General features: G+C 34.6%; 1 protein-coding gene across 6 annotated transcripts in view; it reads left to right on the top strand.

The window, feature by feature from the left end:
- The window catches only part of LOC127846784 (angiopoietin-2-like), a 145,282-nt gene extending 133,370 nt beyond the window's left edge, over positions 1–11,912 (top strand). For 2 of the 6 annotated variants that reach the window (XM_052378293.1, XM_052378290.1), the window contains 3 exons: positions 9,157–9,253; positions 10,142–10,277; positions 11,451–11,912. In XM_052378293.1, the coding sequence (XP_052234253.1) occupies positions 9,157–9,253; positions 10,142–10,277; positions 11,451–11,475 (258 nt within the window). In that variant the 3' untranslated portion in view covers positions 11,476–11,912. Of the gene's footprint in view, positions 1–558; positions 1,661–2,602; positions 2,765–3,004; positions 3,136–9,156; positions 9,254–10,141; positions 10,278–11,450 lie in introns of those variants that run through there. The other 4 variants (XM_052378294.1, XM_052378291.1, XM_052378292.1 and 1 more) reach the window with 4 other exon arrangements.
- Positions 11,913–13,284: the final 1,372 nt, after the last annotated feature.

Raw genomic sequence — 13,284 nt, 5'->3', positions numbered from 1 at the left:
AAATTGTGCATGCGTAGTGAATTGTATATATTTTATATATAAAATGATCAATCTGCTTGCGTTATTTACAGTGTGTATATCGTTATGTCACCTATTGTCGCGATGTACTTTCGATTTCACATCTCGAAATTTTATTACCGAATATACCGAAAATATTTACTTTTTTTCAAGTAATGTAATATTCCAATCGTGATATTGGAATCAATATAAACTAATAATTGTAAAAAATACGTTATTTTAGAACTTTTCTTTTTTCGTCAATCGCGGTGTACGGTCCCTTTAAAATACATAATTTCTGAACAGTTAGGGACTTCACTCAGTAGAAGTAATTGGTACTTGAGAATCTCTCTCAATCGTTTTTGACATTTTTCACAAGAGGTTTCCGTTTTATACTCAGAAACATTCTCATTAAATGCAAGGCAGTTCACGCTAGAGACACATGCAGGGGAGTCAGTTTTCAACAGCGTTTAAAATAAGAGTACAGGAATAGACAACATGTCTCTTCTTGTTTATTTTTTTGGATCGTTTGTTTTGCTTTTCCAAGGCGGACAATGTGAATTAACATGGTACAAGATGCTCTCTGCACGACTTGACGATATCGTGTTTGATATGAAGTCAAAAGATAATTCAGTAACAACACAGGTTCAGGAACTCAAGACTATGGTGACTGCGACAAATCAGCAGTTGGCCTCTTTTGAAAAGAGGCTCAGTGCGGTGGCTGAATGCAATGCAAAGTTGGTCGCTGTCGAGGAGAGATTCGCTAATATAGACAACCGTTTGAAAGATGTTGCAGCGGCGGAGGCAGGGCGACGGACGCATCTGTTGAGACGAGGTCTTCAGCAGGAAAAGGCGGCAACGATGACAAGATTTGATTCTCTCCAGAAGAAACAAGAGAAAATCCTTTTGCGGATGGATGATATAGAAAAGTTTCAAGGTGCAATACTGACCCGGGCAGATGATATGGATACTCGATTGAACGAAACGCGAATTCAGATATCTAATGTAGAAAATGAATTGTATGTTACTGTTTATAACACAAGTAACTTATTTGAAAGTGTTGGCACTCTGGAAAATATGCAGGTAGCGATGAAAGGGACTGAAGAAAAAAGCAGTGCGTTGGTAGCAGCGATGGAACAGAAAGTCAAATCTACGCAGCACAACGTTCAGAAACTCCAGTCGCAGGTTCAAACCCTCGTTGATACGCAAGGGAGTCTTCAGTCTAAGACAAGGACTATCGAAGCAAAGGTCGATACGACACGCGCGGATATATCTCGGCTGACTGAAGACAAAACGAGAGCGCTGATAGCGGTCATTGAAGAGCAAGTTAAATCAACGCAGAAAAACTTTCACACACTCCAGTCTCAAGTTCAAACCCTTGTGGGAACGCAAGCGGATCTTAAATCCAAGACAATGAGTATTGAAGCACAGGTCGATACGACACGCGCGGATATATCTCGGCTGACTGAAGACAAAACGAGAGCGCTGATAGCGGTCATTGAAGAGCAAGTTAAGTCAACGCAGAACAACTTTCACACACTCCAGTCTCAAGTTCAAACCCTTGTGGGAATGCAAGCGGATCTTCAGTCTAAGACAGGGACTATCGAAGCACAGGTTGATACGACACGCGATGATATATCTCGGCTTCAGCGTATCGTATCAGGTTATTTATACATTGTGTTCGCTTATTGTATCTGTTTGTTTAAGACAATTAACACTAAACATGTTCTTGCATTACCCTGGGATTTCACTTAAGTATCATAACTAAACCAAAGTTTAAACAATTCCAAAGAAAATGTGGAAATTATTCGTTGTAAAGCACTTAGTTGTGAAATAATGCTTTATAGATATTCGATTAACTTATTCACACTTCATATGAAACCGCAAAGCGCAGGTAAAACTGCCCTGATGGTACAGGCCAAAATGAATTATGATATGATTCGAAGTCTTTAAAAGTTAAAAACCAATTCCAAATAATATTGGTAATACTAAGGTGATTACTATTTGATAAAGTATTGTGGTCATAGGCAAACCTGCTCATTGTCAAATATGCTAGAGTATTGATTTAGCAATATAAACACAATGACACATAGGAAAGTTTGTGATGGGCTAATATTGCGAATTGTTGTATGGTCATTCATGTGTTTAATTTGTTTTAGGCAATTGAATTACAGTGGAATCTGAGTATGCTCTTCTGTTTCGTTCTATCATGTTACTAATGTTCACGCAACTTAGCATCAAAGATATTTTACCAATCGACCATGATATATTACTATGGGTTTTCATTTTTTTATTTTTCAAATAATTAAACTGGGTTTTCACATATTTGGACCGGATTGTGTGAACTATATCTGCAATCGATCTTGACTATTCCGATGATAAAAGTCCAAATTATTAATTCAGAAATATTCAACAAGTTGCAAATATATTTTGAATATCAATAATTTATATAAAATATTATGTTCGCAATGACAAAATATATCCGGATTCTGAATTTTGTATTTCTTCGATTGTTTCTAATGTTTTATTGTATTAGGTGTTCATGATCAACAAATTATATTTCAGCCAATATTAAGTAGTTTTTAATATAATTTACTATTTAAAGTGAACGGACAATGGGGTACATGGACTTCTTGGTCTCTTTGCACACATCACTGTAACCAGACACGGACTCGAGCTTGCAACAATCCAGCACCGCTACATTTCGGGAGTGATTGCCCTGGTCTTACAACACAAACGCAAGAATGTAACACATATCTATGCGGAGGTAATGTTTTTACAAGTTTTATCATATTTTGTATTAATCACTGAACTAATGAACATATATTCATTTTATATGACAAAAATTGCTATGGTTAATTAAATGGCCAATTTTATAAAGACAGGCTAGTACAAATGAAAGATTGCTATACTTTGGTATTACAATGATATAATATGAACATATTGATAAAATGCTAGTATGCTGTGTAGTGCAACGAACTTTTATATGTTTGTTGATTTTGCTCAGGAAAAGATTGCACCGAGCTTCTGAACAGAGGTGCCCCAAAGCTAAGTGGTGTCTACAACATTACCACCCCTCTCTCTCACACCAAGATACAGGTGATGTGTGACATGGAGACGGATGGAGGAGGCTGGACGGTAGTATCATTGTTATCTAAACTACAATATCACCATTCCATTCCTTGCACACCAAGATACGGGTGTAATGTGACATGGAGACTTATGAAGAAATATCGTGTACTTGAATCACATATCTGTATTTAGTATTGGTTTGATTTATCTTTATATTAACAATAATCACAATGGGAATCAACGCATCTGGCGATTTTTGAAATGTTTGTTTGATTTTTGAGACAAAAGTGGAATGTTGGGCCATCTGTGTCCTCAGCTCACATGTGCATATGATAAAACGTACATTCCCTCATTCATAGGACATAAATTAATTGAATCGCTGCTATTGATAATTCTATCAGGCTTACTTTTAGCTTGATGAACACTCAATATTGTATCTTTAAAAAATGTGTTATGTTGTGGTATATTTATAACCACATTTTCAGAAGAATTGCGATTTATAGTATGCTTTCCGGTGGTTTATAGAGAAATATCAATGAATTAAACTAATATTTCACTGTTTTAAACAGTAAAAAATAACAGTGAAAATATCGATATTTTTCACTGTTTTACTGTGAAATGACGTCACATTTTTGAAAAAATAACGTGAAGTCACGTTTTCGACGAAATGACGTCATAAATCCAGCCATATTATCCAGTTAAACTCTTTAACAATGTAAATGAATGGTGAAAAAAAGCATACGATAAAAAGAAATATGTTGGATTCGATGGAATATCGATTTTAATTCACTCGTGATCATGAAAAAATATTGTTTCACTCGTGACTGCGCCACTCGTGAAAATATTACTTTAAATGATCACTCGTGAAATGAAATCGATATTCCATCGATTCCAACAAATACTGTATCCTCTATGGATTCAACACGTCCGGTCCATTAGTTACTCAGTCGTACGTTGGTGTAACGCGTAACTCGAAAAGTATTGCTTCTTTAGTGATGAATGTTTTCCAATCATCAACAAATGTGCGATCTTTTGCCCGTGCATATTTTAAGTACGTTATTTTGTTTGCATAGGGAAATTATGGACTCTAATAAAAAGGAAATGGTTGGGCTCTTGTCTCTTGCTTAACTCAAAATAAATATTGCCCTTAAAAGTAATAACGCCTATATACAAACATTTAAGCCAGCATGGGAACTGGTTTTCGTTATTAAATTTGTTAGCCTTTGCGAATTGTGTCTATTTAATTTTGGCTGTCTAACAGCTTTAACGTTTTCGTGTGTTAAACACGTTCCGGTATCGGTTGCACTGCATGTATGCGGATTGCTGCATTATCTCATTGAGGTTAAGGTCAACGCACACACTATATACGAGCTATTGTTTACTTTTCGTTTGGATAAGAGCACTGTTTTTCTCTTCCAATACACTTTATTTTAAACAAGAGGACATCATTTGAGCACTCTATAAAAACAAGTTTTGTGTATTCTAAATAAAATGTTTCTTAAAAAGTTTACAAAATAATTGAAAATAAAACGACCGTCTATCTACAGTCACTATTTCAAACTGGTTCGCCAAAGTTTATAATGTTTAAATGAATGCAAATAATAACTTTTGTCTTTTGGTACCATATGTCTTATCGGACGGAGATAATATACTCAACCTAATTAAATTATACTTAACAACATACGCGTGTTCAGCTTTCTATACCGATTATATTTAGTATTTTCAAAGATGATGTTTCAATTTGTTGAACTTGTACTTTACATTTATTTAGCTTTTAATATGGTCATCGGTTATATAGCGCGCTAAGTCGAAAACGGCATAAACAAATCGAACTAATTTTACAGTTTTAGTGTCATAGTTGGAAGAGTCAATATTTCATAGCGTTATATGTGTTAACAGTTTGTGTTGGAATGGAGAATATTACGTATTTTATACATCCAGACTGCAACATAACGTATGCTATTTAACTCAGTTTAATGTTTGAAACAAATTTCACGAATACAAAGTCTTTGAAATGTTTCGATTTTGTTCTTCCGAATATTCGAATATTCGGTGCGGGACCGAATATTCGGATATTCGGATATTCGTTGACATCCCTAATAAAAACGCATGTTTTATAGTTGTGTAGTGTATGATTTGTGCAATCAACAATGGATGACGAGGTGTAGCTGAAATAATTCGCGTTCAGAATAAATCTGAGTCTGCCAAAGCAGAAATCATCAAAAGACTCTATGGCGGCAATTTATATTGACCATACGAGGTGTATCGGACACTTGTTTTTCTTTGATCGCGCTCGAGGTAGCATCTGACCATCGAGTATTTAATTGTAATTTAATTGATACATATTCTTTTCTAGCGAAATTTTAATTGAATTGAGATGTTACGGTGTTAACTGTAATTTACAGTTGTTTGTTTTATTCAACTATGTATGGAACGTTTGAGATTTGGATACGCTTAAAGTAGTCTTAAATGCTAATTACTATGATGTGTATTGACTCGAAGTTGTTGAATCCAGTTTTTGTCCTGTGTCAATGTATACATGTATGCCAGTTGGTTAGCGTCCTAAAAAAAAGTACGCTCTTGTAATGTTAATAATGATCTCCTAATAATGCAGATGATGTTTCACTTAACATATTCCTGACATCATGGCCCTTCGGGGAAAAAAAGAAATAAAGCATCACTCTTGTCCATCCGTTCGTACGTACGTGCGTCCTGAAGATTGTATTTTGAAATCGTCTTTAACTTACAGATAAATCTCGCTTAAGCTTTGACAGGTAAATGACCTAAATGTGTAAATTATCGTTAAGAAACGAATTTCGGCTGCGACGATTTTTAGCAGAATTCTCGTCCTTTGTATGTTTTCCACAATATTATATATAGTTTCTTAAAGATATTTTTTTAAACCTTTTTGGCCGATTGATAGTTTTACTCAAATATTGCTGCTAGAGTTTATATTTAAAAAAAGACCAACAACACGCACACCTACGGTGGCATAGAGGTGACATTCACTTCTCTTTTTCGAATTGGTCTCATCTTTTTTCTATCTCGTGGCCACGAGTTAGCTATGTCGTGGCCACGAGATAGAAAAAAGAGGAGTGCAAAACTAAACAAAAGCGGCATTCAATTAAAAAAAGAGCGGTGTTTCTCTATTTTTAAATTGCTCTCCTCTTTTTTCTATCTCGTCGCCACGAGTTAGCTATGTCGTGGCCACGAGATAGAAAAAAGAAGAGTGCAAAACTAAATAAAAGCGGCGAACAATTAAAAAAAGAGCGGTGCAGTAAATGAAGGCAGAGTGCATTAAACAAAACAGGAGAGATTTTTCGCTATCTCGAGATACCGAGTAAGTCAGCCAATCAATTCCGTTGGTCGTCCGTTGGTCGTCCGTCGTCGTCGTCGTCGAAATGGTAGTCGTAGTAGTTGTAGTAGTAGTAGTAAAAGAAGTAGCAGTAGTAGTAGTAGTAGTAGTAGTAGTAGTAGTAGTAGTAGTAGTAGTATTACTAGTAGAAGAAGTAGTTGTAGTAGTCGTAGTAGTAGTAGTAGTAGTAGTAGTAGTAGTAGTAGTAGTAGTAGTAGTAGTAGTAGTAGTAGTAGAAGTAGTAGTAGTAGTAGTAGTAGTGGTAGTAGTAGTAGAAGTAGTAGTAGTAGTAGTAGTAGTAGTAGTAGTAGCAGCAGAAGTAGTAGTAGTAGCAGCAGCAGCAACAGCAGCAGCAGCAGCAGCAGTAGTAGTAGTAGTAGTAGTAGTAGTCGTAGTAGTAGTAGTAGTAGTAGTAGTAGTAGTAGTAGTAGTAGTAGTAGTAATAGTAGTAGTAGTAGTAGAAGTGGTAGTAGTAGTAGTAGTACAGTAACAGCAGCAACAACAACAACAGCAGCAATAGTAGTAGTAGTAATAGTAGTACTAATAGTAGTATGTTATGTTATATCAGAGCCTTGCCTGCTTTGACCAGCTATATATATGCGTGCATAATATTTACACATGTTATGCAAAATTTGATTGGCTGACTAACTCGGGATCTCTCCTCTTTTGTTTAATGCACTCTGCCTTTATTTACTGCAACGCTCTTTTTTTAATTGCAATCCGCTTTCATTTAGTTTTGCACTCCTCTTTTTTCTATCTCGTGGCCACGACATAGCTAACTTGTGGCCACGAGATAGAAAAAAGAGGAGAGCAATTTAAAAAAAGAGAAGTGAATGTCACCTCTATGCCACCGTACTACCTGTGTATCTGGGTATTTTGTTAAAATGTGTTCGCTATAACAGGATATCTCGTTGTATAGAAACAAAAAAAGAAATTGTGTATTCTGCTTTTGTCACCCGTTTCTGAAATATATCGCATCTAAAGTCGTGACACATTAAAAACATATTTAAGAGCATGTTCACTTGCTCACCCGGATATGTTGGTGCATTTATTTCTCGCCATTAGTTAGATCTGTATACACAATTGTAATGTTGGGGCATCCGTGAGCTGATATCTAGTAATTGTTAAGCACGCGTTTCAGAAAGCTTGATAAAGCTGTTGCAATGGTTGGATTAATGTGCGTTCGTGCCTTCATTGTACGTCTGTTCGGACTGTAACTTCACGATTCGTCATGAAATGTGAAAATAATCACACATATCCACTATCGCAATACGCCGTTTAGCGCGTGATAACCGTGTCTCTAGCAAAAAAAAGGTCGAACTTTGAAGGTTTGAAGGTCACTCTTAGAGTTCAAATGTCGCATTTGAGCATAATAAAGCGGCGAAAAAAGGTAGACTGTGGACATTCAGCTTTTTCGGACGGTAACATAATTATTAAAAATTCAACTATAAGTTTACATTCCACACGTGTTCACCATGGGGTGGGTTGTCGCGTGTTAGACCCGTCTCACTTGCTCAAATATCAAAGTTACATTTAGAGGTAAAAGGTCAAATTTTGGCATGATAAAGTCTATGGACAGTACTTAAGCATTCATCATACATTTAAAAACAATTTACTACATATGCTCATCATTTGTACACGCGTGGAGTGAAATACCAAATGGTATAGGTTAATTGGTTAACTTCATAATATATCATGTAATTTATGACGAGCATGCATTGGAAAGCTTTATATACAAGGCCCAACCGCCGAGTGTATATGGATGCGTGCGTTAATAGTATAAACATAAAAATCATCAATAGACAAAATATTTAGAAATTCGGCAATTAAGATATTCAATTGATTGTATTGATCTTTTTATTATTGAAAATAAGACCAATAATTCTTGTTTTGAGCTTTCATTTATTCAATGGCATGTAATAACACGATCTCTGAACAAGTCCGTTTAAAGTTCAGCTCCTATCAGAATGAAGTATGACGAATAATGCATCGATATTTTGCTAGTGACAAAACAGTATGCTTGAAGTATCCAAATAGTTTGATTATGGTAAATTCACGGCCGTTAATCACGCGCACCACCTCTTTTTTGAGATGCATTTATAAATGAGCCAAAGCGACTTCCGATGTGGCACTCAGGCGCGGATGTTTTGAAATTTCATGGATAAATCTACAGAGTGATTAGGTAATATATATTTTCCAACATATTTCGCATTATTTTTAAATCGGGCAATGTAGACAATAGTACGATTCAGCAAAATTAATTCATCCAAAAATGTACAGAAATATACATTCTCAACCCATTTAAAAACGTGAGAACCTTTATTAATTCTCGCACAATAAGTAGCATTGGCTCATTTATCAATACATCTCAAAAAGAGGTGGCGCGCGTGATTTAGGGACGTGAAAGTATAATAATTCACGTGTGTATGGTCAATCTTTCACCTTCCAGATAGACCATTAAGGCGGATATAAACATGGACATTATACGATGTTTAAAATATTAAACATTAAACTATTGAATGATGAAGTCATGATCAATAATAAAGCTTCGAAATTAAAGGCTGTTTATAAAGTGATATTGATTTTAGGAAAAAATCACTACATATACATGTTGTGGATATAATCACTTTACCATGTCATTATTCTATAATTTAGGGAGTGTCCATTGCAACCTGCCGTATTCCTTTCTATTTTCCATTCTTTTTTAGTACATGTATTTTGGTCTTTTGTAGGTCTTTCAAAAGCGGTTCAATGGCAGTGAAGATTTTTATCGGAACTTTAGTGACTATGAAAACGGCTTCGGAAATGTTTACGCAGAACACTGGCTGGGTGAGTTTATACCACTATTTGTTATCTAAAAGATTTAACAAAAATATTTTTAAATATTTCATAAACAAGACGCTCATAATAAGCCTTAAGTATATTCTGCAGTGCAGTTTTGTTTTCAAACAGAAACATTATGATACACCAACATTTGTTCAGGAATTAAATTTAAAAATGTAAGATTAGCTTTAAAAATAAGTTGTGATATACGCATAGTAATTTGTGTGAGCGTTTTGATGATTTTGTTAAATTGTTTTTTTTTTCTTCATTTGTATGCACTACAATACACAATGGACACTTCTTTCATAGCATATTTAACATTCAACAAGAAACGCATGATTGACCTTAAATTCTTACCTGAGTTCAATGTACACAAGTTATCATTTTCACTGGCGACTTTGAAGTCATTTATCATTTTTTTAGAAGATATAGAGATTTACCTATGAGCGTCGCAATCGTGTTTAAAGCTCTGAAATATAATTTAATAAGAGCTACCGTTTTTGCATGTATTATGCAGACCATTGATCTCATCCTAAAAGAACGATAAAGGTATTTTGTTAAAACGATTTTGAAGACACGTGTTTCAGCTACATAATCAATATTTCTTTAAATATGCAAAACAATAAACAATCATACCTTAAAAATTTGGCTTGACTTCAAAATGGAGCTTTAGAGAATTTATCGAAAATTGATACGACGAACAACGGACAATTACGACAATTACGACGGAACTCCCATACCAAAATCGTTATGCTTTAACCACTTTTATATAAGGAAGTATAATAACTTTATTGTTCGATGATTTGCGTGAACATTTATAAATACAAGTTCAACTAGTAACGTCCGGTATAAATTCTGATTGTATCAACAAGTTTGAACTGCTCTTAATTCTAGGTCTTAAATACATTTACGAGATAACATCGCGTGGTTCCTACCAACTCCGTGTGGACATTGTACGTTCGAACGGAAGCAGTGGATACGATGTGTACGGGGGCTTTAGTCTTTCGCCTGGAACGAACTACACACGGTCGTAAGTGTTTATTGTTTACATAATTCTTGTTTCAACGACATTATCTTACCCATAATTTAACCTACTTAATGCAAAATAATAATTCTTGCAAAACGTCAAGAATTGATACTGCATAGTTATATTGGAATGACAAACTTTAAATTAAATACTGTGATTTATATTCAAGAAGAAGAATTAAAGCTGGTGTAATTGCTGTATTGACAATACAGGACTGTATTTTGCTATTAACCTAAATGCAACATTTTGAAGAAGTAGCGTGCTTCTCGTTATCGACAATCCGTCTGATAAAGATTTACTTGTGTACCAAGACATTTCAAACTAAGTCAATGTTAGGTATAGTTATTCATAGAACACATTTCCGGAGAGACCGAATGTTTACATACGGCAATGATTTCAAAATTCCACCCTGTGGTAGTGGATGTTAAAAAATGAAAAAAATCGCAAAAAACATGTTTAATTTATTAGCAACAATTTTTAAAAAATTGAAGTATTCTGTGAATTAGAAATCAAACATTGTTTCATTTCGCAATAATTATATTCCCTACGCCTCGTCAGATCATATGTTAAAGTTCAAACTCGTACACAACATACCGCTTAATCGACAATGCTCGAGCAACATGGCGCATATATATGTTGCACACATAGTGCCCGTTCTTGTAAACGAATTACGAAACATGTCTGGTCAATCGTAGTGAGATACACAATACAAAGTATATATAAACATATCAATCGGTTTACACATTGCAACCGTTATGTAACAAGATATTTCCTGTAACTTAATTTAAAACAGTACATTGTATATTAGAATAAGACAATTAAATGGTATAATAAGATGTGTAGAGCATTATTAGGTACTATAGTGTTATTGTTTAAATTGGATTATATCTTAAGGAAAACCGACTATTGGTTATAAAAACTATGGTTTCTAAATACAATCAGATTATCTTAACATAAATTAAATCGCACTTAGAATATATCACACATTATATATATATATATATATGTTTTTTTTACATTAAACGCGCTCGATAGCAAATACATGGTTAAACAGATACTTATTGAGTTAAATAAACTATATACAATCACGAAACACTGTGCAACAGTTACAAATTAGATTCACATAATTATATGTTTGATATATGTACATTTGTGTCGTTTTGTTTTATCTTACAGTTATCGACACAGAGTACTCATTTAGTGATGGAGACTCTTCACCGGTCGGAAATGCCTTCAGTGCGTATGATCATCACGACCGTGAATCGGGCAAATGTGCAGCATTGTTTAAAGGGGGCTGGTGGTACAGCAGTTATGACTGCTATGACTACATCAATCTGAATGGACTTTACCTACCAGGACAACAAGATTACATGTTCATGAATTATGACTCTTTCAGCGGTCTTGCTGCCAGCACCATGATGTTTAAAAGTGTGTCATAACAATGCCTCATATTTCAACTGTGTATATTAATCTTTTACACCACCTAATAAACCTTCTCAATACGATCATAAATTGTGCGCACAGATCTTAATGTCACAAACTATACGTTGCAATGTCTCTTAAGCTTGTTTAAAATAAAGACACTATATAGCTGATACTCGTTTGGGTTTCAAGTCATAATAAACTGATTGCAATGGTTATTGTGTTCTGATTTTATATAACCGTTTAGTATTTAAATAGTAAGGCAATAGAAATGCAGTGTCCTTTATAGCTTATCAATTTGGTTTGTGATGCTATGAGGCTAATACGTATGTGGATTTCAATGTTATATGAATACATATTGACCAATTGTGAAGTTTGGAACTCCTTAAAACCGGTTTAAACCCTCAGTGCTTTTGTATTGAGCATTCCAAGGCGGTGACCCTAGAGTTGTCCATGATATTTGTGCTGTTGTAATGATATGCGTATCTTGTATTGTACATTTGTTTTGTATCTCACTGTTTTGGCGACATATTCCTCGCCATATATATACCCCATTGTATACTATAAGATTTCTCTCCTTCCTTCCTGTGCAGCTGAAGTTTCATTCTATGTGTATGACACCTGGCAATAAAGTTATTAACACGCTATCATATCAATTTGTGCTGTCTTCAAGGATTCATTATCTCGACATTTATGACACTGATTTAATGACATTTTGTTACAAGTAGAGCAACATTAAACCTTATAAAATATATATTCTCAAATATTCACTACCACAGGGTGGAGTTATGAAATAATTACTGTGTGTTTAGCTTTCGGTTTTTCCGGAAATGTTTCGATATATAATATTGCTATTGATGAGAACATAAGACTACGAGTGTACGTTCGTTTGTACCAGGATCTTTTAACTTTTGATAGATACATGTGTAGATCACGAACATCCAGTTTAAACGTAAAGTATCGTACCTGATTAGCCTGTGCATTATGCCCCGTTTTCACAGATCGACACTCATATCGTTGTTAATCTAGCCAATAAATAGCGCCGAAAGAAGTACATGTACTCTAATCGATATTGTATCATGTTTTATTGGAGATAATGCCATAAACACTAAACAAGTAAGATGCTTTGTAAGTAAACAATGGACATAAGAATAAACTGACAAACATGCGTCTGCCATCTTAGTCATTATTATTTAGCCCTACTTTTAGGCTAGAAATCACTAAGATACAGAGAAGTGCAAACATCGGGGGTCGTATTTCAGAAGCATCTTAACTTAAATTTTATTCTCATCCTTAAATTGGAAAAAAAATCTTAAGTGTTTCATTTCATATTGCAATAGATTGACATCAAGATATACATTTAAATAGCATCATTATGTCAATGTTATTTAAGGAATACCAAAAAAAACATGTGTTTTCTTATTTAGTAAAGAAATTCAAAACATTGTAATTTTGACCTAGAGTAAAAGATGTTTATGGAATACCACCCCAGGGTTTATTTTGGTGCAGCTATTCTAGATGGAGTTCTACATAGATTTATTTCGACAATTATATAAAGCGATACCATGCGTTGTCAATAGAATTGCGA

The sequence above is a fragment of the Dreissena polymorpha genome, chromosome 9 (genome assembly GCF_020536995.1).
Source record: "Dreissena polymorpha isolate Duluth1 chromosome 9, UMN_Dpol_1.0, whole genome shotgun sequence".
NCBI lineage: Eukaryota > Metazoa > Mollusca > Bivalvia > Myida > Dreissenidae > Dreissena > Dreissena polymorpha.
Note: the sequence above shows the minus strand (reverse complement) of the source record. Positions and strands in the feature narration are given on the sequence as shown.